Source organism: Astatotilapia calliptera, chromosome 16 (genome assembly GCF_964374335.1).
Source record: "Astatotilapia calliptera chromosome 16, fAstCal68.1, whole genome shotgun sequence".
Lineage (NCBI taxonomy): Eukaryota > Metazoa > Chordata > Actinopteri > Cichliformes > Cichlidae > Astatotilapia > Astatotilapia calliptera.
Genome location: NC_137437.1, coordinates 22,750,742 through 22,777,991, shown reverse-complemented (window position 1 = coordinate 22,777,991; position 27,250 = coordinate 22,750,742). Strand labels below are relative to the sequence as shown.

General features: G+C 38.6%; 1 protein-coding gene across 4 annotated transcripts in view; it reads left to right on the top strand.

Annotated features, from left to right (window-relative positions):
• The window catches only part of galnt13 (polypeptide N-acetylgalactosaminyltransferase 13), a 36,981-nt gene extending 11,593 nt beyond the window's left edge, over nt 1–25,388 (top strand). For 2 of the 4 annotated variants that reach the window (XM_080290332.1, XM_026144574.2), the window contains exons 4-14: nt 1,249–1,415; nt 2,102–2,309; nt 5,227–5,397; nt 6,015–6,132; nt 7,064–7,244; nt 8,911–9,050; nt 10,964–11,062; nt 12,176–12,310; nt 12,612–12,641; nt 15,496–15,718; nt 21,953–22,092. In XM_080290332.1, the coding sequence (XP_080146458.1) occupies nt 1,249–1,415; nt 2,102–2,309; nt 5,227–5,397; nt 6,015–6,132; nt 7,064–7,244; nt 8,911–9,050; nt 10,964–11,062; nt 12,176–12,310; nt 12,612–12,641; nt 15,496–15,681 (1,435 nt within the window). In that variant the 3' untranslated portion in view covers nt 15,682–15,718; nt 21,953–22,092. Of the gene's footprint in view, nt 1–1,248; nt 1,416–2,101; nt 2,310–5,226; nt 5,398–6,014; nt 6,133–7,063; nt 7,245–8,910; nt 9,051–10,963; nt 11,063–12,175; nt 12,311–12,611; nt 12,642–15,495; nt 15,719–21,952 lie in introns of all 4 variants that reach the window. The other 2 variants (XM_026144575.2, XM_026144576.2) reach the window with 2 other exon arrangements.
• The last annotated feature ends 1,862 nt before the right edge of the window (nt 25,389–27,250 follow it).

Here is a 27,250-nt window from a genome sequence, read left to right as displayed (position 1 = left end):
TAGAGAGAAAAAGTTGAACATTCAGATGATGTGAACTCTGTATTTCTGCCCAATATGGGTCCATATAAATAATACAGCATCTTTATTACAGCGCACAGCCGAGCTGTGCAAAATTTCACCAGCATTATGTCTTCAAGGCAGCCTCCTGGCCTAGTTATGTCAGTCAGTGCTGTCACATTGAATAGACAGGACAGAACTAGCAATGCTGCCTGCTCCGGTAACCCCCCTCCCCCACATCACCACCTCCTCTAGCCATACATGCTGCCTTCACTGTCCACATCCTCTTCTGTAATGTAGCTAATTCTTTATTCAACAGCACTGACTACAGCACCGTCCCACATTTACACCCTTTGGCTTTGACAGACTTCACATTAATCCAAGGACATGCTGACATAGCTGTCAACACTGGTTTAACTTTTTCTACTTTCTTTCTCAATATCTTTCAGTAAACCTATTGTGACAGTGTTTTTGCACTGATGGCGAAACTGGATAACACTTGGGAACTTTATGTTCTCTGATACAAAATAATGGGCTGCATTTTGAAACTAACTCAGTAGTAGTACAGCAACAGATTAGATGCTCTGTGCAGTGGTTCAAACATATTGAGAAATTATGTTTGTCATTGTAAATGACCATTTTAGTTTTGGGATACATTTTCAAAGTATGAATCCTTTTAATAAACAGAATATCAAAGATTATAACAAATGATAATCAGATCATCAGCTATCGTAACATTACAGTTTTACCATATATTAACCTTTTAGAAACTTTAATTGTCACAGCTTGTAATTTTACAGGACTAAATTATTTGAGACTAAAAGTATAATTGTTTTTCTTTCAAAAAATGAAATAATATTTTTAAAATTTGTTATACAGTAATACATATTGTTACACAATAATCTGCAATCTCCAACAATTGTCAGTGTAAAAATCTAAACAGTCTAAGATTAATATATTGTAAAATGGTGATTACATATTAATAATTATCAGTATGAAAAACATCCAGTATAGTTAAAATATTTGTGAAATATTTGAACTATAAAAAAATAAAAATTTAATGTTATTTTATCAACAAAGGACAAAAACACTCTTTAAATTAACTGTCAGCAGATATGGATTTAAATTAATAGGGTTTATTAAAGCTCTGACTTTTCACCTAGTTTGTTGACTCTGCATATCTAAGGGAACTTTCCTCTGTAAAGTCTTATGTCACTGATTTGCCTTTTCCCCCCTGTGTTACTCTGTCAGCTGTAAGACCAAAGTGTACTCAGATGACCTGCCCAACACCAGCATTGTCATCGTGTTTCACAACGAGGCATGGAGCACGCTGCTGCGAACTGTTCACAGCGTCATCAACCGCTCTCCTAAACACTTGCTGGTGGAAATTATCCTAGTTGATGATGCCAGCGAGCGAGGTTTGTAATCTATAAATACACCAATTAACCTTCGATGTAAGGCTGTGAGTCCCATTTGTTCTTGTAATCTTCAAATAACCATTTAAGATCTTTTAGATTAATAAAAAAGCCAAATGGAACGTTTGTGGTTCAAATTTACATAATTTTGGGGTTTTTTACTCTGAGAACTCCTCACTAAACCCTGGAAAAAACAAATGAGGAGTGTGATGTTGAAGACTCAAGTAAAAACACATTGATAAGTACATTTTTGAGCATTATAGAAATAACGGTCGGGTTTCCAGGTTTTGATTCAGCCATATCACAGTTTAAGGAATCGTGAAATATTGAAAGACATGTAAGTAAAGAATTTCTTCCTTTATTGGTTATGCTATTATTTTAGGTGGCACATCCACCTCTGATGAGTCAAGAAACAATATTTATGCGCTCAAGTAATTATGGTCTTACTATCTTTACCTTATTTTTTAATTTGCAGTTCTGTAACCCATAAATATGACATATAATCCCAATAGGTAGTAGCTAAAAACCTTGTTTTCAAATGTTATTATTTTATTTTGGAATCCATAAGATCTCAGCTGGACATAAGCTGACTAGCTCGAATTGATAATTTGATGACCTGATTGAAATCTCATCATCATATTGTCCATATTTAACTTGTTATGAATTTTCTTTTGCATAATTTCTTTCAGATTTCCTAAAGAAGAAACTGGAGAACTATGTGCGTACTCTGGAGGTGCCGGTGAGGATCCTGAGGATGGAGCAGCGTTCAGGTCTAATCAGAGCCAGGTTGAGGGGGGCAGCCGCCACCACCGGTCAGGTCATCACCTTTCTTGATGCTCACTGCGAGTGTACTGTTGGCTGGCTAGAGCCCCTGCTGGCTCGCATCAAAGAGGACAGGTAGGAGCTAAAATTGACATCACTAAGTATTTTGAATTTAATGCTGTTTTTTTGAAGGCACTGATAGGAAATCACACATATGTTTGACGTTTTTGCAGCAGTGCACCACACTACTGCAAAACCTCCTATTGTTTTGACAGTTTAGTGTTACTATTGAGCCCTAAAAACGCTTTATTACTGCAGTTGTTATCATATTTCGCCTTGGTTGCATCACTGGGTACTTGAGCCAAAACTATCTGAATACTGATGGGAAAGCAAACTTTCAGTTATTAATACGCTGCCTGGCACTGCTGATATGAGATAATAATTATGCTGCAACCTCAGAGGAAAAGATAGCTTCTGTCAATCTGCAGGTTATGCAAACTGTGTAGAGTGTAAGGTTGAGAACCCAAAAAACAGACACAGGAGGCAGCAGGGTTTAACAAAAGGTAAGCCGTTTAATTAGGCTGATGGCAGACGTCCACAGAGCAAAACACGAAGAGAAACAAAACCTAAGCCGCAAGAGCATGAAGACAAAACCACCCGGGTGATGATCACAGACAGGGACAGAGGGGAAGACAACAACACTTATATGACAGTATTTATAATTAAGGGAAAGCGGACACAGCCCTGTAACGAGACACAGGTGAAGATAATCAAAGACAGCGAGTCAGGTGGGGAAGTAAGACTAAATCCAAAACACCGGAGACGAATCATTACAGGGAAAAAAAGGGAAATGGCTAATAAATGCAGAGATTAGACACACACCTACACACAGCAGCTTTACACTAAGGCAAATACTGGGAAATTTCAGTAAAGTTATACAAGAAAGTCATTAAAGCAAAATAATCACAGCATCAAAAAAGAAACTGTAATAATAAACAAAACCACCAACAAATAAGAATCCTGGGACCATGACAATTAACACCGTCATCATGTCAACACTATATGACTTACGCAGTATCTGTATTAAGTGGGCAAAGGTTTGAGTTTGCTGCATCTGTAAAACCATTAAACAAATAGCTTTGATTTAAAGTGATGAAGAATTCATTTAATTTATGCTGTTTATCAAAATATTAAGATACTACATAAGGCATTTGCCCATGCTCTGTAGACACATTTATGCCATCCACTGTTTCTGTGTGACAGTAATGAATGATGATGATCCTCTTGTGATTCTTACCTTATCTGAGGTCAGACACATTAATTTACCCTCAGGAGGAAATTGGTATCATATGACTCCGAATATTGTATTATGGAGCCATTACACTTTTACTGAATGCTGCTGCACATGTATTGATGTCTTTAAGTCTGAGTGCAGACTGTTGAGATGGTGCAGAAATTACACTGTATGTTCAAAGATTAAATTTCCAGACCTGCTCTTTTTGATAAAGAAATAATTTTGTCTGTGACTATCCTGAGAGGAAGTACATGCATTTATCTTACAAAATAATACCTGTGCAACCATACTTCCTACACATCTGCACCGCCCTTCAATAAAAACAACGCAGGGATTCCAAGAAACTGTATTTACATTGTCTTCCAACACACAGAACTGAGAATGTTTATCGTTGTTTGTCAGCTGCCCAAGAATTTCGGTGGTCCTGTGTTCGATTTTGTTCAATGTATAATATGTAAAATGTTTAAATAAAACCTCTTATTGTGGGGTAGCTACAGTCTTACTGTGCTGTTGTAATGCATGCAAGAAAATTGTCTCGATCAAATAAACATAGACATTGTCTGGATGGCAGCATATAAAACATAGAATATATCTTTTTAAAAATATATCCCATAAGATTTTAGCCTTTCAACTGCGCTGGTAATAAGTTGGGTGGTCCTTTTCCTCTTTATCCCATAGGATGTAGGATCTGTGATTTCCATCACACCACCTGACAGTTTGCCTACTTCCTCTCAATCCATCTTAAATGAGCTCGGGCTCCGTTTTTCTTTGCATGGTAAATTTTTAGCTGCGATAAAATTGCGTTCAGTTGCAATGATTTTCAGAGCCCGTGAAGTGATTTCCATTACAGAATTGTAGCTGTTGTTTTTTGTTTTTTTTGTTTTTTTTTCTACTGCAGTGTTGCCTGAGGGCAAATTCAAAATATTCAAGCTTCAATATTGGTTTTCTCCGTGTCCCTTGTGTACCGAGATCTCCCCGGATTTTCTGAATATTGCTTGCATAATTTCAGAAATGAAATTATTGTGTTATTCCATGTGCCTGCTTTTCTAGGTGTTTTTGTTGTCACTGTTGATCTTTTCTTTGGTCACTTCCGCTTTCCCACTATTTTAAATTCCACTCATTCTTAATTTTGTCGTCATCCCCTCTGATCCCGTAATCTTCTTGACTCCTTCTCCAAAGCCAATCAGCCTCTCAGATCCCTGTCCTTTAAAACACAATGTCATTCTGCCCTTCAAACTGTTACACAATCCTCATTCCCCCAGCTCCACCTTAAAAATGTTGTTAGATATAAATTCAACATATTAAGCTATTATATATTCCACCTAATATTCAATATATTGTCTTTATTTTGGGATTCATCTCTGTTTTTACAGAAATGTTGTTTATATTACAGCAGCTGAGTGGACAAAAGGAGAACAACACATTTGATGATTTAATTTTCATATTTTCTTGTAACTTTTTAAAGACTAACCAGTTAATTGATTAATCAAAACGTGAATGTTCAGCTGATTGCAGCGCTTTACGATTAATGATCATTTTCTTCAGAACATTTAATAATGTGAGTAATAGCTAGTTGCTGGCATGGTGTGCATAGAATTTGCAGTTACAACCCAGAACCTGATTTCTTCACAGTATGCGGTCGATTTTATGATGGTGGGATGTTGAGGCACGTTGAATATGATAATGAACCACATGCTTCATTTCAGTCAAGCCTGTTTCATCATACATGTGAACATTATGGCACTTTGTGTGTTTCAGGACTGCAGTGGTGTGCCCTATCATAGATGTCATCAGCGACGAGACATTTGAATACATGGCAGGCTCTGATATGACTTACGGTGGATTCAACTGGAAGCTGAATTTTCGATGGTATCCTGTTCCCCAGCGGGAGATGGATCGACGCAAAGGGGATAGAACACTCCCTGTCAGGTACATCTGTGTGTGGCTTTGCACTTGCATATCGTCTTGAAATAAGAGAGGCGAGATCAGATTAAACGCTGAAAAAGTTGGAAATATTTTGTAAGCTTAATTAAATGCAGCTTTTTTTCTGTACAGCAGGCTACAGAGGAAATGCTGAAAGTTAAATTTCTCTACAAAATATTATTTTATAAAAAGCTCCATTTTTATCTAGAGCTAGAAATAGATCATCTTTCCCTCTGTGTCCCACTGATGCCAGCTTCTGCCTAAATGGCATCCACAGAGTTGTGATGTTTCTCTTTGTAGTATAAGCATCCATGTATTTTGAAACAGGAAAATAGAAACTGCTTAGAGCTGCCTTTTTTGGCTTCACAAAACTCATCTGTATGCAAATCACTCCAAGCAGCAAACAATATCCTTTATTTAGGACTGACTTGAGTATAGAATGAATTAAAAGATAAAAGTAATTGCCCCTCTAAGGCTTTGTTTCAAATTGTCAAACAAATTGGCCTGTTATTATATCCTCAATGTTCCTCTTAGTTACAAAAAGATGCTAACGAATTCAGTATGAGGAAATGAAATATTACAAAAAGGTTTTGTGTTGTTGCCTTAATTTATGTTTTTTGCAGGACTCCCACCATGGCAGGAGGATTATTCTCTATAGACAAGACGTATTTTGAAGAAATTGGGAGTTACGATCCAGGGATGGATATCTGGGGAGGAGAAAACCTGGAAATGTCTTTTAGAGTGAGTGGTTTCTCTGTGTACCAGCACATGTTTCTGCCTTTTGATGTTCCCTTTTTATAGATATTTATAGATATTATAAAATTGGATGATCTTTCTAAATATAAAAAAAATAAAAAAATACACTGTTGCAAACATTTTTTGTTTCCTGCTGCAACCATGTGGTTGCTGCTGCTGATTTTTTTGTGAGAGTCTCTCTTTGTGCATCATCCTGGCAAATGTACATTGTACATTGATGGGTTTGAGCACTTTGGCAGACATCTGTGGACAGATTTTTGTCATTGTTGTAATGTCACAACTGTACAGGATGTACTCATGAAACCTTGCAGATGTGGAACTGACATCACATGAAAGCCTTAGATGTGTGTGCTCATATTACATGTTGGTGTGTACTTAGCTTTGAGCTTACACAAACATTAGGGAAAAATATTTAGTCTCTTTGCTTTATGTTTGTACAGTTTATTGTAAAAAGTATATGTTATTATTACCAGTTAGTGATAGTGTGGTTCGTACTTCACCTCATGAGTCTCTCTGAATTTGCTATCATTGAAAATTTAGTTCTGGGGACACTTACTGTACCAGAAACTATGACAAGGGCAGTTTATAGAAGGTGTTTTTGTCTTCCTGTCACAGCTTGTCGTTAGTAATCAGAAAACATGAAGTGCTGTTATAAGGCATGCCTGTGAGCTGCAGCATCTAGTCACAAACAGATCTACAGTAAGTGTGTGTGTGGTACGATGGTACGCTGTTAAAATTTAAGAGCAAATCTTTTTACTGGTAACAAACGTTATCATTTATGTAGGTCACCTAAGCATCAAGGGGGTAGAACAAAGGGAACAAGCATTCACTGACTGTTTCATCAGTTTTTATCCAGCCTATTTGTCTGCTTTCCTGTCACATACTACATAAATCTGCCTTGTCTCTACGCTTGCAGATTTGGCAATGCGGTGGCTCCTTGGAAATTGTAACATGTTCACATGTGGGCCATGTTTTCCGGAAGGCCACCCCATACAGTTTCCCTGGAGGAACGGGCCAAGTCATCAACAAGAACAACAGGCGCCTGGCCGAAGTCTGGATGGATGATTTCAAAGACTTCTTTTATATCATATCACCAGGTACAGAGCAATGAAACCGCCACCATGTCACTACTACTCTCAGCCACTAAAATGATGCAGAAAACTGAAAACCAAGAGTTTAAATCAGCTCTGCTGATTTTACATGTTATAAAAAAGGTTTCAGTGTGCACTGCTGGTCAAAGGAAGACGTGAACAAACCTCATTGCTGGACCCCTGTGTGGTTAATTTAGCAAATTGGTGTAAAAGGAAAGACATGTCACTTCCATTTTAGTCTTTCATTCTCTTGCAAGGTTTTTTTTATTCTTATGCAAATGTACATTTTCTTTTACTTTTATATTTGAATTTAATGCAGCTTTGCCATCTTCAAAGTGGGATTAATTAATTCCTTCTCTCAGATACATTTTTTTTAGTGCTCTCTTGAACTTGGGTTCAGAAATTAGTCACGAACGGCCATCTTTCAAACAGAGCTCAAACACATATGGACAAACTAGAACAATACGACTGTGCAGATTGAGAGATGAGTACCCCTCCATCTGTCGACTTAGTAATGTGATTACCCTTTTGCAGGAAGCGGTATCCCAGAAATCTCGGGTTAACTGTTTTAGATGCCAGCCAACCTATAAGGGATCATCCCCAATCTTTCGATCTTACGGCACAAATTGTGACCTTCTCTTCCTCTCAGTCAGGCAGGATTCTCCACGGGCATGTGTGCAGACAGAGCCAGGGCTGTGATGGATGATTCTCTGTATATTGTGGCCCCGCGATGACTGTCTGTTCCTCCAGGACATTAGGGAGAATGATCTGGGTTGTGCTGCTGCCAGACCTCCCTTATTGGTGGAGAAGAGCACAGTAGGTTGCTCAGGCTGAATTTGGGAGTGGCATCTGGTGATCCTATTAAAAGTGTACCCCTTTCCTTGTCCTTCCTCTGCACTGGATCTAAGAGGCTATTCATCATGAGCTATAATATGTGATGCTTAGCCCCCGCAGATAGAAAAAAGAAAGGGAGAGAAAAGTAGACTTCAGCTCACTGTTTTTATCTGCCAACTTGATATTTCTGTTTCCCACATTAAAGCCTGAGATGGTATTGGTAAGCTGTTTGCAATATCTTAGTTATGTGTGATAGATAGATAGATAGATAGATAGATACATACAGTGCTGTATGTCTTACATGTTGACTGGTTTTTGAAAGCTGTCCTCTATTTTCCCTCATTGCAATCATGCTCTTTCATATTAAATTACCACCTTGAGTCTATCTGCATTCAAGCTACGAGTCCTCAAGCGGCACTTTAGGAAGAAACCATCTGTCTAATGTGTTTGTAAGTGTCTGTGCCCAGTCGCTGTCTAATCCTTTCTTAGTCTTTAGTTTCATCAAGGCTGATACATCAGGCAGTTCACATTTGGCTAAAGTGACTTACATCATGGCCCACAGTTATTGCACAGCTTTTGCACTTGTGCGCTATTGAAGGAGATGCATCTTCCACATTACACTGTTTGTAAATGGGATTGCAGGCTAACATTATGATTGGGATATTTTCAGGTAAAGCGCTTTGTTTCCCTTCATAAAGGTTCCCTCTGGTGTCGGGTCTCGGTGGTGCACAGACACAACCATCCTATTTTTCAGAGCAGAAAATGTGTCTCTTAATGTGACGGATGATGTTCACTGATACATATGGCTGCATTTCCTGTCTTGACATTTCATTTGCAGGCGTGATGCGGGTGGAGTACGGAGACGTCTCCTCTCGCAAAACCCTCCGTGAGGCCTTAAAGTGCAAACCGTTTTCCTGGTATCTAGAGAACATCTACCCAGACTCCCAGATCCCAAGAAGATACTACTCTCTTGGTGAAGTATGAGCTCTCTTATACTCTAATCTTCTATAATGTATCGCATACACCGGCTCCTTCTGCGTTCAGTCAGATATATCCTTTTAGCGCCTGGCCTCATTTTTTTCATTTTCTTTCAGAAAGACAATATCTCTGTGAGATATAGCCTGAAAATATCAGGATCTAGGAAAGGCTTAAAAAAAGCTGAAAAACAAATAACCAAGTTTGTATTGAACGTGCATAATAAACAGACGTTTGGCTGTTCAAGGAGTCGGTATTGATCCCCCCCACATGTTGAGGCAGTGAGATAAAGCTCGTGTATGCATTCTAGATAGTTTTGTATTCTGCTCTTTAAAGAACAAAAAAAGACTGTTTCCGAGTACCTACCTTAGAAATCAGATTTTTCATAGGGTTGTTAATATGTAGAAATTGTAAGCATGTAGTATGGTTTGATAACTACTCATTTACAGTTTTGACACAGCTTATTTTACGAGAGATTTTTTTAGTTATTTCCCTTCTGCTTTTTTAAAGTGACCACAATCAGCTTCTTGATGAACATAGCTTTGTGCGGGAAGCATTGAAGCGGGGGTCAACTCAGTGCTAACATGGGCCGTGCTATCTGGACATAGATGGAGGTCATGTAAAAGTAATGTCAGTCTAAGAACTGAGTGTGAAATGAGGTTGTAATCCTCTAACACTCATACAGCTGAGGATGAGGGGACTTTTCTCTCTCCTTTGCACTGCTCTCCTATACTGCAGTAAAAACTGGTTTTCTCTATCTCCCTTTAGCCACTGCAGCACCTTTTTTTTTTTTTTTTTTTTTTTTTTCCATTTTCCTCTAAACCAGACTACTTCTGGCTGATTCTCATCCCCCATAACACACAGTCAGCCTTTCCTTAACAGCCGGAACCATTAGGTTTTATATCACTTAATTATTATGAATGCCATTCCGTTCCTGCATGATAGGCATGGTAATGGCTTAGGCAACATACATAGTCAGCTCCGCTTCAGCTCTGTGAATGTAGGAGTTCATTAGATAGCTGAGTTGACTGGAAGTCAGTAGGAGCTGTGATAATTGCTTATTGAGAAGTGTGCAGTCAACTTAGCTCAGTTTCATCTTTAAAAGTGGATATAATGAGCAGAGGTTGGACTAAATTAACTCAGTGACATGGTATATACATGATTTTAGCTATAGGATTTATGGAAGATGGTGACAAACTTTTTCCAGTTTCCAAAAAGAAAGCATCATTAAATCTGTGACTTGCATTTAAAGTGGTTTCAGCATTAGTGATGCTGCAATATTTGCAAACCTGGGGTGGCAACTAACATTATTCTCTGTTATTTGCTTATATGATTATTTTATCAAATGCCAAGAAATAGGTTAATTTTTTAACCCTTTAAAGCCTGAACCATGAAATAATTGCCAGAAAATTAAAGATTTTGGAAATCGAGTGATTATTAAACCTTCTGACAAAGAATTAAAAACAAAACACTGATGTATGTTTCCAAAACTCATGGATCAAATATTTGGGTTTAAAAGGTTAATTAAAAAACTAATCAAACCCTAAAGATACTCAGTACAACTGAGTGAACTAAAATGCTGTTGCTAATTATATATTAACAGATTAATTTCTTTGGAAGACAATATTTAAGATGTAGTGATTGATAATCAATTTGCACAAGAGATCCTTGGATGAAGAATTCAAACAATAAGGGAGGACAAAAAACAAGGACTTAGAAAAGGAATTTTTTTTTTATTGATGTATTAAATGGGACGTCATTATTCTGGTAATGTATGTTTTTTCCTGTTCCTGTAGCCTAGCTGTTGTCAAAAGAAACATAAATAAAATGCTATGATGTAACCCTTTAAGACTTTAGTGTTACAAAGTTAATAAACTTGTACTTCTTATTTGTAAATCTGAACTTCCTGTCTATAGATCAGAAATGTTGAAACCAACCAGTGTATGGACAACATGGGGAGAAAGGAGAACGAGAAGGTTGGCTTTTTCAACTGCCATGGCATGGGTGGAAACCAGGTGAGGAGATAACAGGAAATACTGTATTGAGAGTATTATGCTTAATTGTGAAAAGAAATACTATTGTCTATATTATAATAGAATTTGCAAATGTAACTTTAAATCTGAATGAAACTAAGCACAGCCTTAAGCGTTCTACTTGGGTAGCAGCCAGGTGTTGCTAACTAAACATACTTGATTAATTGATCATTAGCAGGTGTGAGCACCTCTATAATTTGCTGATCTGGAGCATTTAGGTGTTAACACAATGTTCCCAGGAGTAGACATGCCAACAAATTTACTCCAAGGTCAGGGCATGTAATACTTAAAGATATTTAAAGCACAATCCCAAGAACTAGATCTCAGACCATCCAGGCTTCAATTAGCATGTTAAAGCCGAAGGACTGAAAAATAAAATGATCACGGTGTTGCAATGGTCCAGTCAAATCAGACCTCAACTTGACTGAAATGTTATGGCAGGAGCTTAAGAGAGCTGCGCAGAAACAAACTTCAATTACTCCACAGTGATTCGAGAGAATGATGATTTCAAATTATTGCTCATCATTTCAAATTATTACTGCTAAAGATGGTTCTCCAAGCTACTAAATCATGGGGTGTACTTAATTTTAAAGTGCAGCCTCTAGCAGTACATTATCTTGCCCAAAAACTTGACTTCAGGTTGGAAGCAAGGAGTGTGTTAATCTCCAACTTCTAAGTCAATGTGCAGATTTTCAATACAATGCTTTCTCTCTCTCATTTCTGAAGCCCAGTGTTGATTAGACTCAAAGATTTCTAACCCAGAATTCACTTTGGTCCAATCAATATTCTTTATACTCGAATCTCATTATAGTTTTTTTTTCTGCAGCACACAAGACAGAATATCTGTCCAGTCTTGTATAAAAAATATCTGTAGAACATCCTGGAAATGCCCAATAAAGTACACAATAAATTTTTAAAAAGCTCTGGAGTGTAAATAAAAACAAAAAATAAAAAATAAAAAATAAATTAAGGTTTAAAAAATATTTACAGTTTAGTCATCTATCCCTAAAACCCCTTACAATACTGTTGTTTTATTTTTTGTGATGTTGATGTTACTGATATTTTTCAAGAGCTAAATAAAACCTCTTCCTGTAGGTGTTCTCGTACACTGCGGATAAAGAAATCAGAACAGATGACCTCTGCCTGGATGTCTCCCGCCTCAACGGGCCTGTTGTCATGCTCAAGTGTCACCACATGAAGGGCAATCAGATGTTTGAGTACGATGCTGAGGTAGGATCTGTGGCCCTTTTAGGATCCAAATAATTCAAAATAAGGGTTCTAAAGCAAGTGGCCATTCTTTTCCCCTGTTCCTCAATTTAACGTTTGTACCTTTACCTGTCAAAAGGTAATTTCATGAGCAATAGGACACTGAGGATCTTTGGTCGTGGGAAAACTAGAATGACTGTTTTCTGCCACAAGATGGTGCTGTGTGCTGTTGTTGTTTTTTTTTTGTTTTTTTTTAAAGCACCACGGAAGTTGAGTTGCTATTTCAACCCAGCAGCTGTTTCTCTTTTCTCGTCTCATTATGTAGTATGTTGGCAAGTGGGAATATGATTTTGAGGTAAGCTGTTCAATTTGTCCCTCCTGAAGTGCCACATTGTGATTTAGTATTGTGAGTATGAGTGTGTGGACGCTGAAGTGTTAGTGTTTAGTACGGTAGATCGTTTATATAAATATATTTTTTGGATGTGTACTGAAGTCTTTTTCTACATCGGTGACCTGGAATCACGCATTGCAATTTATCCTTTTATATTTTGTAGACAAATATATTGTATGTGCAGCAGAACAATCAAGTCACCAAATAATTTACATCGCAGAGAGAAACTGAAGTCTAACCTATAACCCCCACCCCAAAAACAAGCAAACAAACCAAAACACAAGTATCACCTACAAATATCAAAGACAAATGATTGCATGCATTAGGTGCAAAATGGTGAGATGAAAAAATAATAACCTTATGTCTTTTTTTTTTCTTTTTTTTTTTTAGCTGTGTTGCTCATTACAGGTATTTCTATATGTGTGTATATATGTATGTATCAAAGTCTTTTCCTTTTGCAATAGCACTGAATTAGAAAATATAATTGACAAAGCTAGACGCTGCATATTGAACACCAGGGTTTCACTTTACCTAATATTCCTGGGTATGCAAGCAGTAATAAGCTTGCATTTTTGATATTCAGTCAAATGAAGAAACAGATGTTGTGGGCAGGAAACAAAGACATTTTGAATCTCATAGGAAAACTAAATATTCTTCTCAAGCCTTGTTTCCTTAGAATACATCAAAATACATTATGGATTACACAACTCAAAAAGCATTTTTATATGAACAATTTATGCATTTTTAATCCTCTGGGAGATGGTTAGACGAGGCAGCGTCGCATGCAGAGTTGTCTATGAGTGATTGAGATGTCCTATCACTGACATGGCGGTATGACAAAGTGAGGAAGCTCAGAGGCCTTTCCATCGAGCATTGAACAAATCCATGGAGAAATCCTTTCATTACACTTTGCTCTCAGTGTGTTTTCCTTAAAATGGGGGAAAAAAAAGAGAATAAAATGAATAATTCATAACGAAGAGGACCGGTCTCTGTTGTAAACAGCTCTGGGGTTTCATCGCTGTCAGTAGCCGGTGTTATTTTTAGCCCAGGTGTGACTGACAGGGACTGAATCCTGGATGACTACAGTACCATTAACATTTCATCTGGTCATCAGTTTCACTTTCACAGAAATACCTGGCTTCTCCATATTCCTCCTGTATTCATTTACAGTTGTGACCGACATCCACTTTCCTGTTCACCTACTCTGCTGTTTCAGCCAGCAATAAGTTCTATTTGCTGTGCTTTCCCTCGCATGGATATCCCACTCAAACACATGATAGCCAAAATTTCTAAGTGCGCTGAAGTTTTCACCAATTTATCTGTACTTTTTAACTTTGCTGTGCTTGTCAAGTTGTGTTTTAGCTTTAGTAGAGTCTAATTAATGTAGTTTTTAAACTTTTTTTTTTTCCAGCCAGTTTTCTGGCTAAAGAAACTCAGAATGTTCTTTATTTTTTTTAAGACTTAAAATATTTGAGCTAATCGTTATTTAATTCACACTTGAACTATTGCAGCAAAATGCAAGTAATGAGTTTATTGGAGATAAAGAGTTTGAGGCATGGATTGGCATATTGATTGAATAGCTATTTACAAGTGAGGCACACTAAGCCACAGGCTGTATCAGGGAGTAAAATGGGAGAATCAAATAGATAAACTCAAATTCCTGCAGGTAAGGGGCATGACATGACCGCGTTTCACCACTGTTGGACATTCTCTTTATTACGCTTGAAGCTCACACAAGTCGGCTCAGCTTCCCAGCTGCCAGCCACATACCAACAACAACAGCAACACCACAACAGGACTCTATACCGATCTTAAGTTGGCGAGGCGTGATTGCGATCCTGTGCAGCTGGGTCCGCTTTCCCTGCCGACCACGCCCTGCCACGAATTAGAACATAGATATTTAGTAAAAACATGTCATCTAACTTTTTTTTTTTTTTTTTTTAATTGTCCATCTCGTTTTATAAATTGCCCCCCAAAATTATTTGCATTGTGCTAATTTTGGCAAATATCGTCTGCCTCATTGTAAGGACATGTTCAAATTGTTGATGTGGTCATTTTCTCAGGGGTTTGAACTTTGAAACCAACCTCCTAGACTTTCAAGTGGTTGCTTTGGAGACAGCAACCAGGCCTGCAACTACTTGCAGTCAGTTGCTGACCCCAAAGCCACTTTGTGCATCAAGATGTCTATTAAAAATAAGTGGGTCTCCTATCAGACTGTCAACAGTCTGCCATTGAATGGGGTCAAGTTGGCAGTTACATGCAATCTGTGAGAACAGAGGGATTCACTGTGATAAATCAGCAGAATATGGCACCTTTATATTAAACATTAAACTGTGATGTAATTGCTGCAGGATGGCAGTTTAACTAAAGAATGACATAGGCACTCTGCTTGCTTTTATATAGGAATTTAACCAGGAGACTTTCAATGGGCAAGCGCTTATTGGTGCAAACACACTCAGATTCATAAATGCAGACAGATTTTAATGTGTTGCCAATCTGTCTGCATCAATGAGATCTGCCTACAAGTGATTGTTGCTACTGATTTGATGCAAGGAGGTTGCCATCCTGTTACCTTTTTTCGTGGGTGACTGAGCCAATAGTCACATGAATAATTTGAAACATGACCCATATCGCTTATGAAGATATGGTCCATCTAATAACTAAATAAAACAAGAAATGGACCAAATAAGTCAGACATTTAGTCAGTGTCTGGGAAAGTTTACTGCGAAGAACAGACGCATCAGTTTAAGAATTACTTTATGACTCTGTGACTTACCTTGAAAACCATCTGTCCCTTTTCCCTCCTGGCTCACTGCAGAAGCACACCTTCCTCCACATCATCACCCAATCATGTCTGACCATCGGCCGTCTGGAGGACGGCACCTATGGCCCCACTGTGGAGTACTGTAACAACAGTCCAATACAGTCGTGGATCCTCCACAACTACACTCGTCTGGAGGTCGCTAGACACCTCTACTTCAGTCCCACGGATTATTTTCTCTAAACTCAAGTCTGCTCTCGGGGGCTACGGGGGGCGTGAGGTGAGCAGATTAGCACAAGTTAGGTGTAGAATTAGAGGTTGGTGGTCATCATAGTTGCTCTGTAGCAATGTAGTTTCACACTGTTAGAATTCACTAGACCTGTTTGGGCTGTAATAGGCAACTTTGGCTGTTTTGAGAGTATGTTTGATTTTCTGATTTTTGTCAGTGAGAGTAGACTTGTGGTTCTTCCAGGTGTACGCCTGAATGTGCATGTGTTTTAGGAAGCATTAACACTTTTTTGTTATTGGTGACCTTTCAAGGGGGGAGTGCACAGAGACGTGGGAAGAGCTTCATTACACAATGACAGATGTCCTGTCAAGATGCTTCTCTGTATAAGATGCTATCTGGAAGACCTTTAGCTAATCTTTTTGCTAAATTACATCTCAATTGACATTTATTTTCCAAAATAAATATTATATTTTGATGTGAAAATTCACTGGCTGTCCCCTGGACTGCCTGCACATGATGAATGATGGCCGAGATGGAGGACGTGCTTATTTTTAGCTGATTATCTGCATGCGGAGCTTATTCAAATGGGCTCGCCATTGTTTACAAGTTCTTTTGAAGTGATCCTTCATTGTGAACCTATCTTTCATGGCTGTAGTTGCTCAGGCCACTCTCTTATTGGCCAAAAGCAGCTGTGTACACAGTGTTCCATGTACATTGTAAAATGCCCATTATCAGTGTTTTTTCACCACTAAGCCTTCTTATTTACATACTTTTGTGAGGAATGTTCTTCAGCTCAGCATTTCTGTCCATTTCGGAGTTGTTATTTTCCTGCCTTTTCCAGGCTTTGTGTCTGTCAGTCATTCTCTCTGTAGCCAATTCTGTTCTGTTGAGTAATTTGGAGTGAACATCTCAGAATCCTGTACTGTTGTATCTCTCAAAACGCTAAAGAGCAATTTCACTGTAGCATGCCACAGTTTCTGTGTCCAAGCAGGGCAAATTGGGTAAGGAGCTCCCGGGACTGCTGGTGTGTGTCAGAGTTGTGGCAGTATAGTGACCTGCTGTTAGATGGCCTGATTTGCTGTTCACTCTCAGACGTCCTCCTAGCATAGCAAGCAGAGAGGAGCACGTACACAAGAGAAGGGCTCCATTAAAGCAAATGACACTGTTGCTGAATCTGCCCTGAGATACAAAAGTATCTGCTGTGTTTGTATCCCACAAAAAAGCCACTCCTCTATCTAGATCCCCAGCAGCAAGCACAGAAGATCACGTCAAAACAAGAACCTCTCTGCCTTTCAGCAAGTCCAGTGTGCTGTGTGGTGATAAAGAGGATGCTATTCCTCAACCTGGGTTATGGTTAGAAACGGTCATCATTTAATTAGCTGGTCTCAGCTGTGCACACACTCGGTTTCTTGCTCTGGAGACTGTGCTTGGTTTGCTGGGAGGAAGATGGGAGTTTTCTCTGCCCCAAAGCAAGCATGAAATAATTATGAGCAAAGGACAGGGCCTCCATATTTCGAGTAATTTCATTGAACATGGAACTTTTTTCTTTTTCAAATCATACTTTTCTTGTGCCACATGTTCCCCTGGAGTAAATTTAGATTTTGAATGAAAGGAAAAATAGTATCTTTATGATTTAAGGCTGTTTAGAAAGGCTTTGTAAATGATTATGCCCTGCGCATGGCTCAAAAATGTAGTATTCATTCAGTCTGGATTAGGAAAAAATTGTTGATCTTTGCTTCTTTTTTATTCTTCTTCTCAATAGTTTAGGGAGAACTTTGCTATGAAGTTACAACTACTATTAAAGAACTACTTTTTAAATTAAAGTATAGTGTAGCACAAGCTTACTGTTCTTTTCCTTTGTTTTTAGACAGGTGTGTGAGGTTGTGTGCCACCTGCTCTCTTTGTTCTCACTCTGTTTGAACAAGTGTGCCCTGTAGGGCAGTCTGCAATGTGTACTTCAGGAAAGGTGTGTGTGTGTGTGTGTGTGGCTGTGTTTGCATGCACTTCTTTGTATCCAGGCAGATAGTGTTGGGCCCTTGTGTTTTATAGCTTGAGATCAAACATGGCCTGAGCGTCTCCGTGAGCTCATTAGTCTGAATATCCTCTGTTAACTGTCAAAGCACAATCTTGTTTTAATGAAGAATTATGCCTCGATTGCAGAATTTAAAAACCCCCAAATCATGCTTAATGACCAGTTTTTATGCCATGATGTATTTTTAGGTTACTTGTTCACCTGCGTTTTATTTTTTATGCCAATATAACATTGTGTTAAGCTGCAAACTGCTAAACCTGAGGCTATCTCTGTTTTGGTTTTCATTTATACGCTTATACATTTTCATATATTACATGGCATCTTTGTAGCTCCTAACATAATTTTCCCAATTTCTCTCGTGGCATTGTTTTTCTCTGCAGAGGCTCTGCTTCTCTTTACAAACCAACTCTCAAGTCCCCTACTCCTCTGCATGTGATCATTAGGATGAGAAAAGCAACTCAAGTGAGGAATGAAATTGCGGAAGCATGTTACTACTGAGGGTTTAAACATAAATGGTTAATCAAGGCTATTGAGGGCTCTCTCACAGTTGTTAGTGGGGGGTGTTATCTCTGGTGACGTGTGGCAGATAGCCACAGATTCTCTCCTGTGGTACATACCACTTGTGTGGTGCTTGAGTTCGAGCTCATCACAACAGGTGTGTTATTTCCAGTCTGGTCCAGTTTGTCCTGTTTTCTAGCCTTTCTGGTTTCCACGAAAAAGCATCACATAGGACAGACAGGAGCGATGGAGTGGAGCAGGAGAAGGAATACTGTAATTACATTAACGGGGACCCTGTTCTATTTAAGTGTCTTGATGAGCTATGGCAGTGATAGTGAGCCAGTATGCACAGTACCAGATCCCTGAGAGTGTAAATGGTTTTCACTCATCATTATTTTACTAAAATGTCTTTCATGAAGAAAGCCAGTTAATCAGTCATTGTCACCTGAGCCCAGTTAGACAGAGCCCAATCCAACTTGTCCCACGGTCAATTTAGTTAGCAGATGATGGCATATTTGGCCTGTGATGTGTAATGAAGCCACTGTGAGAAATGTAAGGTTATTAAAATACTTCTATAATGATAAGCTTTGCAGTTACACACCTTCATTAGTTCTGTACAGGTGTTTTTACTGGTATACAATGCTGTGCAAGTCTAGAGCAACCTCTTATTTCTTTATATTTTGCTAGGAAAAAGGGAACTAAGTGCAGTGATTCTCAAAACGTGCAAACATACATAGAAATACAGTTTATAAGGCAACAACAGAGTTTGAGCAATTGCAATGAGCTTGAAAGTCAATATTTGGTGTTACTGACTTTATACTTTAAAAAAATGACATGGAAGCTGCCTAAGACAGTTCACTCTGTGTTAAAGTAGTCTTTAGGAATAATTCTCAAGGCCTCTTGAAGGACAGTCAAAGCTCTTCTTTTGTTCCGTGCTTTTACTGCATTGCAGTGTGTTTGAGTCCACGCTGAAAACTGAAGCTGCTGCCAATCAGATGCCTTATAGTTGTTGGTGGGTCAGAGTCTGACTTTACTTCTCGGTGTCAATAATTCCATCTATTTTGACAAGGTCCCTAGCACCACTGGCTGAATTGAACCCCCAACCATGACCGATCCTCCGCCATGTTTAATACATAACTGTGGACACTCCCTGTTGTACCTTTCTCCTGAACTCCTCTGTTCATGATGATTTGAACCTAAATTTTCTAAACTGGATTTATCACTCTATAAATATAATTTGGCATGTCTTGGCCTTTTATCTTCTCTGCCTCAATTTCAAACAATTTCTTATGATGTGTCAGTGAACAAGAGATGGATCAGTTCAATGGCCAGATACATCTCTCTGGTTCTGTGTCAGGTCTTTGCTGGATTCCCCCCCCCCCCCCCCCCCCTATTTTATAAGGACACGAGAAATACAGTGAATCTGCTGTAGCCACTTCTTTTGTCCTTCACTTGTCTAGTTTCCTCAAAAATTTTAAGGACACACTGCACACCCTGCTCAAATATGGCAGGTTTTCTGCTAATAACTCTTTACAAATCACCTTGTTGGTAGGGATGGGTACCGGTGTCCGGTGCCATGATGGCACCGGTTCTGACATAAACGGTAGTAACCAGACCGAAAAGCAGCGCACATTTCGGTGCTTTATTACGGTGCTTTATTTCAGTGCTTTATTTCCTGAGCTGTGATACACTTTAGATTCTAGCCAATCATTTTACGTTTCCGAGGATAGTAGGCGGGTCCAGGTACCTACGTTCTTTTAGAGCAGAGCTACAGATTAAAAATGCCCAAGGCGAAGCGGTCAAAAGTCTGGCTGTACTTCACAGCAAAAGATGCAAACTCAGCAGCCTGCAACAAGTGCTTTAAGCTGATACTGTGATACTGTCAAAGGAGGTAACACCTCAAATCCGATGAAACACCTGGCGACGCAATTTAATGCTGTCAAACTGTGTTGTCTTTGAATCAGCTGAAAAATGGCAACAAATTGTGGTTTTTTTTTGTTTTTTTTGTGACACACTGCTAATACATGGACTGGTTCTTATATAGGTTTTTTTCAACTCTAACTGAGAACTTAAAGTGCTTTATACAACTTGCCTAATTCACCCATCCATACAAGCAACTTGGATTTACTATCTTGTCCAAGGATATTCGGCATGCAGACTGGAGGAGCCAGATATCGAACCACCAGCCTTCTGATTAGTAGATGATCTGCTCTACCTCCTGAGCTACAGCAACCATAGTAACAAAAATGGAAAATTTTTATCAGATTTTACACAATTTGCAACTGAGAGGCGGTCATTGTGGTGTACTGATTAAGGCACACACAATCATTAGGGTAGCGATATTTGTTGCAACTAATGTCACATTGTAACCTTTTTCTTCTCCTCGTGATCCCTGGTTACTTATGTGTTCTGAAAAAAGATGCTGCTATAATGTGTCGCATTAACAATAAAAACACAGTTTATCCCAAGCATGGTGTTGAATAAATAATCGTGATGTGGTCAGTGCTAACAAGCACCAGCAGTATTACTGCTGGTGCTAATGGTGCCTATTATACTGTAGCACTTTGATCAAAAAGTAAATATAATGAGCTGCAGTGTTAACAATAAACTCTTTTTCCTAGGTTATTTTAATAATTGGAATAAATAAATATTTAAAACTGTTTATTATTGTTCCTGAGAATGGACCAGATCACCACATGTATGTGATAAGGGTCACTCAGAGGAACAAACATTATTATCACCTCACATCGCTATCATTTCAGCTCTTTGGTTTGATTTTCTGGCCTGCAGTGAATGGTTGGTGAAAATTAGGAGCTACAGGACCGGATCTTTTCCTTTGTTGATGGCACAGACCAAAACAGAGATAAAAACGGAGTATAAACAGACCCTACATTAATTTTTAAAGCTGCTTTGTAATTTCGGGATGTGTAAAGAATGTGTTATTTACATTCGTAATCAGAATATAATCACTTTTTTAATGGTCCAAAAATCAGCTTTAAAGACTAGAAAACGCCTCAGTAGACCTCCTTGTTAAGGTCAAATGTATGCACAGGTCTACGTTTACTTTGTATGCGATCCACTTGTTCATGATGTGTCTTCACCTGCTATTCAATGAACATACAGGAGTTTGCAAACCTAAACATAGTGATAAAACTGAAAACACTGTAGCGAGTTTGTTGCAGTGGTTTTAACATTAAAACAACTCCTTTTCCCATTACCACTGAATGTGGGGGGGAGTTGGCTCTAGAGAGGTTGATGCTTTTGAAGCTCAGTCAATCACAGAAACATCCTTTTGTTAAAGTGCCAATGACAAGTTTCTCCCCCGACAGGAGCCTCGATTTCCACAGCGTTTCACAGTGAGAGATGTATTGTATGAGGGGTAACCCTTTTTTATGTTCCTTATTTTGTCATTCTGTTTTTATTGTTTTAATAAATGGTGCAGGCACAGACTTAAGTTTATTTACTGGGTCAATGGTACAACAAAGCTGAAATTTGGGAAATTGGTAGTTAAAATGAATCTGAGGGTTGGTTTGAGTGATGCGCATAGATTCAGCTTTTCTTCAGACCACAGTTGAAGCAGTGAGGCACTGGCAGCTGACACTGATGCCCTCAGTGATGACCTGCATCTTTGAGAGTACATGACTGTAAAACACAGGGGAGGTTGGTCTTCAACTTGTAATTGTTTAATGTCATGCGTATATATTTACATCAGTTGTAACTGCCTGTTGTTTTGTTTTTTCATCTTTTCTCTCCAGCGACTTACTCTGCTGCATGTGAATAGCAACCAGTGCTTGGACATGCCCTCTGAGGACGACAAGATGGTCCCCACATTGAGAGACTGCAATGGCAGCCGTTCCCAGCAGTGGCTGCTCCGTAACATGACCCTTAGCGTCTGACTCTTCACCTCAGTCCTCTGTCGTTCTCCACCCAACCAGTCCTGGCTTTCCTTACCCTCACCAGATGGCTCTTACCACACATCATGCACCTCTTGCTTTTACATCCTGGCCAAGAAATGCAGAGAACTGGGCAGCAGCGGCTTTTCTTCCATTTGATCGTATTACAGTTCAACACAGGTTTGAGGATAAACTGCACTGGCACCTGCATTTCTAAAAATATGATGAGCTGTAGCTTTGGGAACTTTTACAGATCTGAACTAGGATAATGACGTATCGGGTCGTGCATGGAAAACACTCACATCAAAGGAGTCACACTGTGATGGACACCTGCTAGCTGTGAATCTGCTGCACTGACTGCTGATTAGCTTCTGGAAAAACATAAACAGGAGACCATTTGTCATTTTCTGAGACGTATCTTTGCAATGGTTGAGATTCTATAACCACCACTGTATCCAGACAGGCATTGATGTATCTACTATAGGTACAGTTGTAAAAGAAAACAGCTGGTTTGCTGCTCATTCTCTTTTCGTGTCGGTGTCTACTGTGTCTATGCTTGAAGCAGAATGGTGGTCATTTTAACTGCAACTGTTGACTAACATATGGAGATCAGCACTGATAGGTGTTACCCTCTTAAGGTGATTTACTGAAGGGATAAAGTCGTAGCCCTTTATAACCTACAAATGCTTTTCCTTCTTCTTTATCAAGCCCACTGTAGCATTAGCTATTTAGGACGTGTCTTTTTATCACATTTCATGAGACCGTGTGGTAATAAATCTGCTCGAGAGAAAACGGAAGCCCAACCTTAACAAACTGAACAATCAAATTTCAGTTGAAGCCCTGACACCCATATCAGTTGTTACAGTTTAACTTAGGAGGAGTGCCATTTTTATGAAGATCCCTTAAACTTGGTTAAAGAGTTGTACTAATCTCTTTAAAGTTTCTAGTACTGTGCAGAAAGTCTTGAGCCACCCTTAACTTCTTGATATTTGCAGTGCTTTATTGAAGTATGCAAACATACATGGAGATGCAGTATAAGACAAAACAGTTTGTATAATTCTAGGGAGCTTTAAAAAAAATCAGTTTTTAGTATTCTTCAACACAGCCTGAACTCTCTTAGGCAGCTTTCTTGTAACTTCCATAAGTAAGTCTTCAGGAATAGTTCTCCAGGCTTTTTAAAAGACATTCAAAGGTCGTCTTTGGATGTTGGCTGCCTTTCTTTCCATTCTGTCAAGTTGATCCCACACTGCTTTATTAATGTTGAGATCCGGGCTCTGGGGACGCCAGTCCATGATTGACAGTGTTTCACTGTGTGCTTTTCTATCCAGGTATGTTTTTGCTACATTGGCGGTGTGTTTGGGGATGGTGGATCTAAATCTGATCAATTTTGATGAGTTTTGAAGATCCCCCAGTAATAGTGGCTGAATTGCAGTCACAACCATGACAGAGCCGCCACCTTGTTTTACAGATGGCTATAGAGACTCACTATTGAACCTCTCTCCTGAATGCCTTTGTTCATAGTCTTGGTTTAAAGAAATTGTGGGGAAAATGTTTTTGCAACAGAATGCTAATAACAAAGCGCCTAAAGATACCCCCCCCCCCCCCCCCCCCCCAAAGAAAATGCAAAATCCCCCCAAAACATTAGTCTGAAAATGGTCAGGTGCAAGAACTTGTCTGAAATTAAAAACAACAACAAAAAAAGCAGTCAATGTCCAAAGACAAAATTTTAAAGATTCAAATGATAATTATTGCTCAAGACCACTTTAAAAATTGCATGAAACTCTTAACTACTTTGGAAGCAAAGCAAAAGGAAATGAGGGGCAGCTCGAGACTTTTGCACAGCACTATACCTGAAACATATCTTTGAAATTCCAGGTCGGTTGTTAACTGACGCAGCTGTTGATGTTCCGTATTACTCCAACAGGAATTACATCATGGAAGTTAATCTATTACAGGTGATGAGAAATATGATGTTGGTTTTGGACTAGAAATACAAGTGATACATTTTGAATGAATGTAGATTTTAACAGGTACTTTTGAGAAAATCACACTGTAATATTATAGCTATCAAAACATCATTACATCAAAAAGATTATTTTTAAGTCTGTTTCCATATGATTTCAAATTCTTTCCATAGGAGATATCATGACATATCCGGGTGCAAATCTTTCCTTATAAAAGTTGTTACATGTTTGGTTTTTAGTGATTTTGGATGGTTGAGGCGTTTTATGTTTGAAAAGGATGGTTTGAGATAAAATATTGCAGCTTATTGATATTAAATAATTACCATATCTCATAAATAAATGATACAAAGTCTTGATCATTGCATTAAGTGAATATGAAGTATATCAGTACTCATCGTTACCTTTACAGATATCTTTCACCACATTCGGCAAACAAATTGTATTGTACATAATGCTGTTCAGATGTATCTAGCACCATTGTTGTTATATATACAGAACCAATTATTTTTCTAAGATGCTGTAAAACTGGAATATTCTTGCAAAACATACTGAATGATGATTAAACGAAACCACGTGATAGATTTGGAAGTAATAAAAACAGTGCTGACTGTGGGTTTTGAAATTGTGCTGTTTTGGAAATCCTCATTGGTCCCACAAAAACCAATTCGGAGACTATCTGAAGGACTAAGTACATGAGGGGTGGGGTATACTGCCCATGCTGCTTGAATACTGAACTGATGCCAGGTGCCTGCTTGGCATTCAGATTGAAAACCAGTGACCTCTTTGATATTACGCACACACATTTATTGTTTTTCATTATCTTAAAGTGCATGGTGTTAGAACAGGAATGTAATGTTTCAATGTGTGGGTTGCACATTTGTCATCTGTTTGTACATTTCGCTTTTTTTTTTTTTAATTTTTTTTTTTTTGTAGAAAAAATAAAACTTCTGAACATAAAATAATGATTAGCTTCACTGTTGAGCACCTGACAGCTTGTCGCACCAAAATATACGGTTGATTAATAAGCTTTTAAGGCCTCACGTACATCTCATTACCCGGGGTTACTCTGTCCTTTTTAAATGTAGCAAATTGTACCGTCTCTTTTATTATGAGCTAGAAAAAAACACCAATACAACAGGATACTATAAGAGTTACATTGTAATGAATGTTAGTTGTTGGTTTTTTGCTTTATGTGTAAAGGAGTTTGTCATTATTCTGTGTGCTTTTAATCACAGAAGGCTCGACCTTTCAGGTGACTCTGAAAAAGTCTGAGACACAAAATTGTTCTTTTTGAGCAAAGCTTTGAAAAAATAAAGCTAGCAGAATACCCAGCAGACACTGGACGTCATGAATTATACAACTTTACTAATTATTATTTGGAATATTCATTCATTTTTCTGATTTTTGTTCAGTTGATTACTTAACGGCTTAGCCTTGAAGCCTTAAGTTGTTGAAAAGGACAGCATATATTTTTAATATTTGTTTTCTATACTCAAACCTCTTACAGGCAAAGTTGTCTGAACAGCAAGTCTGCACATTTCAGAAGCTGGAATCAGGAAAAAAAAAAGGCTTGATGACTTACTCAATAAATGTCAGGCTTATTGATTGGAACCAGGATTTCCAAAGTGCTGCCCACAGTCCAGTGGCCACCATGATATAACACAAGGTAGCATTTCCAACTTCTTCTATTATAGCTATCAAATCAGGCTTCATAATAGACTTCATAGCAAATCATGTTAATACTTTCAAGAACAGCTGGTGTCAGTCTAGTCACCCAACTAAAAACTAGTAAAACGACTAAAAATGGCATAAAACACCTTCCTCACTGCAAATGTGTTTGAAATCGGCATTTTTATCCAGCACAATATTATCTGCTGCCACTCTTTGTTAGCACAGAGCGTAGGAATTAAAGAAACGATTTGAACATGCTGACGAACATCCTTACACTCATCACTTTATACAGTAAGTTAGGCTTGACTAGTACCCACTTTTGCCTTGCGAACTAATTGAATTTGCTATTGCATAGATTTGTTTTCTGCACATCAATGATGCAACTGCCTCTTTCCACCACATGAGCTATATTAGATTGTAACCAGGTGCCTATGAAGGCCGTTTAAGTACAATGAACTGTCATGTTCCAGTTTGACATTGGACCAGAGAATTGCCGCTCACTTGGTGTTTTCTCTTTTTCGATCCATTCTCGCGAAACCCCAGAGATGGTTGTGTGGGAAAATTCCAGTACATAAGTAATTTCAGCCAACCCGGCGCCAACAACAACAACGCCATGTTCAGATGACATCTCTTCCCCTAGGTGATGCTCGATTTGAACTTCAGCCGATAATCCTGTCATTATCTGCATGCCTAAATTCACTGGCTGTGATTGGCTGATTAGATATGATGTTAGCAAGTATGTGAGTCTCAACACCTTTCTCACATCTACATGAAACAAAGAATCTCTGAAGCTAATTTTTTAACTTGTTGGGTATAGCATCATTAATCCAGCAAAAATATATATATATATATTTTTAATATAGTGCCAAATCCCAACAATGGTCAATACAAGTCACTTAACACTGTAAGGTAAAGACCTAGTAATACAGACAAACACCAACAATCAGGCGACCCCCTATGAGCAAGCACTTTGGCAACAGTGGGAAAGAAAAACTCGCTTTTAACAGGAAGAAACCTCTGGCAGAACCAGGCTCAAGGAGGGGCTTTGAATAAAACCTGACAGCCTCATAGAGATGTGTTGGCTCGAAGTGCAATCCAGAACAAAGTCCATGCAAAAATATTTGTACAAAAAATATAAAAATAGACCAATAATGAATATTGACTGTGTTGGGTGTGCTGATGTTCCTTGTTTCTGCTCAGCTTCGCATTTAAAGTACAGTGAGGAGAGTGGTGTAAGTCTTCATTTTTTCATCAAATAAAAGAAAGAATAACCATTTAAGCATAAAATTAGAAACAAAAACTATTTGTGCCTAAAGTCTCATTAGACATAGTGGGTAAATAATAAACACTCATAGCAGATATACTGTGCATTTTCATTGTCCTCACTTATGGTAGCTTTTTGATCAGTATTTCTCAAAGCTCTCTAAGGTGCCCACTGCAGAGGTATTAACAGTTGTTGTTGTGGGGCTGACAAAACATCAGTGCCTCACAGCGCTCCCAGCAGCTGCCCTGAGGGGACTGACTG